Source organism: Antrostomus carolinensis, unplaced genomic scaffold, assembly GCF_000700745.2.
Source record: "Antrostomus carolinensis isolate BGI_N321 unplaced genomic scaffold, ASM70074v2 scaffold31408, whole genome shotgun sequence".
Lineage (NCBI taxonomy): Eukaryota > Metazoa > Chordata > Aves > Caprimulgiformes > Caprimulgidae > Antrostomus > Antrostomus carolinensis.
In genome coordinates this window covers 15462-17223 of record NW_010331519.1, presented here as the reverse complement: position 1 = coordinate 17223, position 1762 = coordinate 15462, and the positions used below count along the sequence as shown (strand labels likewise).

The window sequence follows — 1762 nt, the reverse complement described above, 5'->3', positions numbered from 1 at the left end:
AGGGCGAGACACCAGCCACCCTTCAGCTGCAATTACAAAAGATCTCTGAAAAGCTCATGAAAGACACTCATTTTCCTGACATGCCTGCAGGATGAGAGTGCTTTTCCTCCACCCCAGTCCCAGGCATGACAGCAGCAAACCCAGCCAGCTGATCCCTCACCTTCTGACAGCCCCACAGTAACGGCAGTCCACCAAGAAGATACAGCGCAGAGCCCTCGTTATCCGGACGTGCGAGGTCTGGCGCACCAACACCACGATGGCCTCTATGAACTGTACAAACAGCACGCAAGTCTGCAAGAAAAGGGGTTTGATGAGAGGCACAGCTGCAGTCTCCTTTTTGGAAAGGCAAAGTTCTCACTGACCACCCATTTATTTGGATGTTTTAAAGGTGGGAGGTGTCTCTGAGAGCTTAGAGATCTCACATGAATCATTTGGCAGCTGGGACGTGTGGTGAAGTCATCCCTGCTACAGCACAGGCCAGTGCTGAAGGAGAAACACTGACAGACAGACAACTTACCTTCACCATAGTCCTTTTGTGCCTGATAAAGGTTTGGAAGCCCAGCCACCTCATCTTCATTGAGAGTTCAAAGACTACCACAATTAATGCAAACAGCTCCAGGGTTGCATGGACCTGTTACAATAGAGCAAAGCTTAAACCAGTGCTTCTGATGACAAACAGCAGCACACCAGAGACCACATTTCTGCCTTTTCTTTTTCAAAAAGCACATGGGTTTGACAAAAGTCTAAGCACAGCTCTGTGACACACAGGAAAACCCAAGGCCACTCTTAAAGCTAGCACAGCACGCTTTTTTTTTTTTTTCAAAGTTTCTCTATTTATTGCTTTTATTAAAGCCCGTAGAATTTTCCTCTATTCAGTATCAACCTACAATTTCCTGGAAATCCACATCCCTTTTGGATTTGAATAACACATCAAAAAAAAAAAAAAAAGTATTGATACATTTCAAACAAAAGGGCAAGACACCAGCAACTTCAGCAAAAACCTTTTAAAAAAGTTTGAGACTGAATTTTTTTTAGTGAAATGTAGGAAGAAAAGCTGCTGGGCAGAGAATTTACATAGAGAAGAATCATAGAATCATAGAATGGTTTTGGTTGGAAGGGGCCTTAAAGCTCATCCAGTCCCAACCCCCCTGCCATCAGCAGGGACACCTTCCACTAGACCAGGTTGCTCAAAGCCTCATCCAACCTGGCCGAGAACACTTCCAGGGAGGAGCAGCCACAGCTTCTCTGGCCAACCTGGGCCAGTGTCTCACCACCCTCACAGTGAAGAACTTCTTCCTAATATCTAATCTAAACCTCCCCTCTTTCAGCTTAAACCCATTTCCCCTTGTTCTGTCATTAACTGCCCTTAGAAGAAGGATTTTTCTCTTGAAACAGATATTCTGGACAACCACAGACAGGGTCCTGATCAAGCTCTGGAAGACAACACTGCTTTTGGTAGTGCTGATGGACCCCAATTTACAGAACAAGCCAGGTGGGTTTTTTTCCTACTACTGTTACCTTCTTCCTCTGTGTTTAACCTTCTTTTCCCTCCTCCTCATTTGTGTAAAACAGGCAGATTTCTTCATTTTGCCCCAAAGTACTTACAAAGATGCCAAGACGGAGCATAGGAACAGCTGGTGCCTCGCAGAGAGACAGCGACAGGAGAAGCAGTGCTGTGCTCAGCTCCATTAGATAGAAAAGGTGATTGTGTGCAAAGAGGTAGGCAGCAAGTGCTTTGGCATTTTTGGGGTGAGTGAAGAAC

At 45.5% G+C, this 1762-nt stretch overlaps 1 protein-coding gene across 1 annotated transcript in view; it reads right to left on the bottom strand.

Annotated features, from left to right (window-relative positions):
• TPCN1 (two pore segment channel 1) overlaps positions 1–1762 on the bottom strand; it is a 28331-nt gene that overhangs the window by 20575 nt on the left and 5994 nt on the right. The window contains exons 4-6 of the mRNA XM_010173245.2: positions 1606–1762; positions 518–631; positions 161–291 (exon numbers count right to left, since the gene is read on the bottom strand). The exon at positions 1606–1762 is cut by the window's right edge and continues 5 nt beyond it. Of these exons, the coding sequence (XP_010171547.2) occupies positions 161–291; positions 518–631; positions 1606–1762 (402 nt within the window). The remainder of the gene's footprint in view (positions 1–160; positions 292–517; positions 632–1605) is intronic.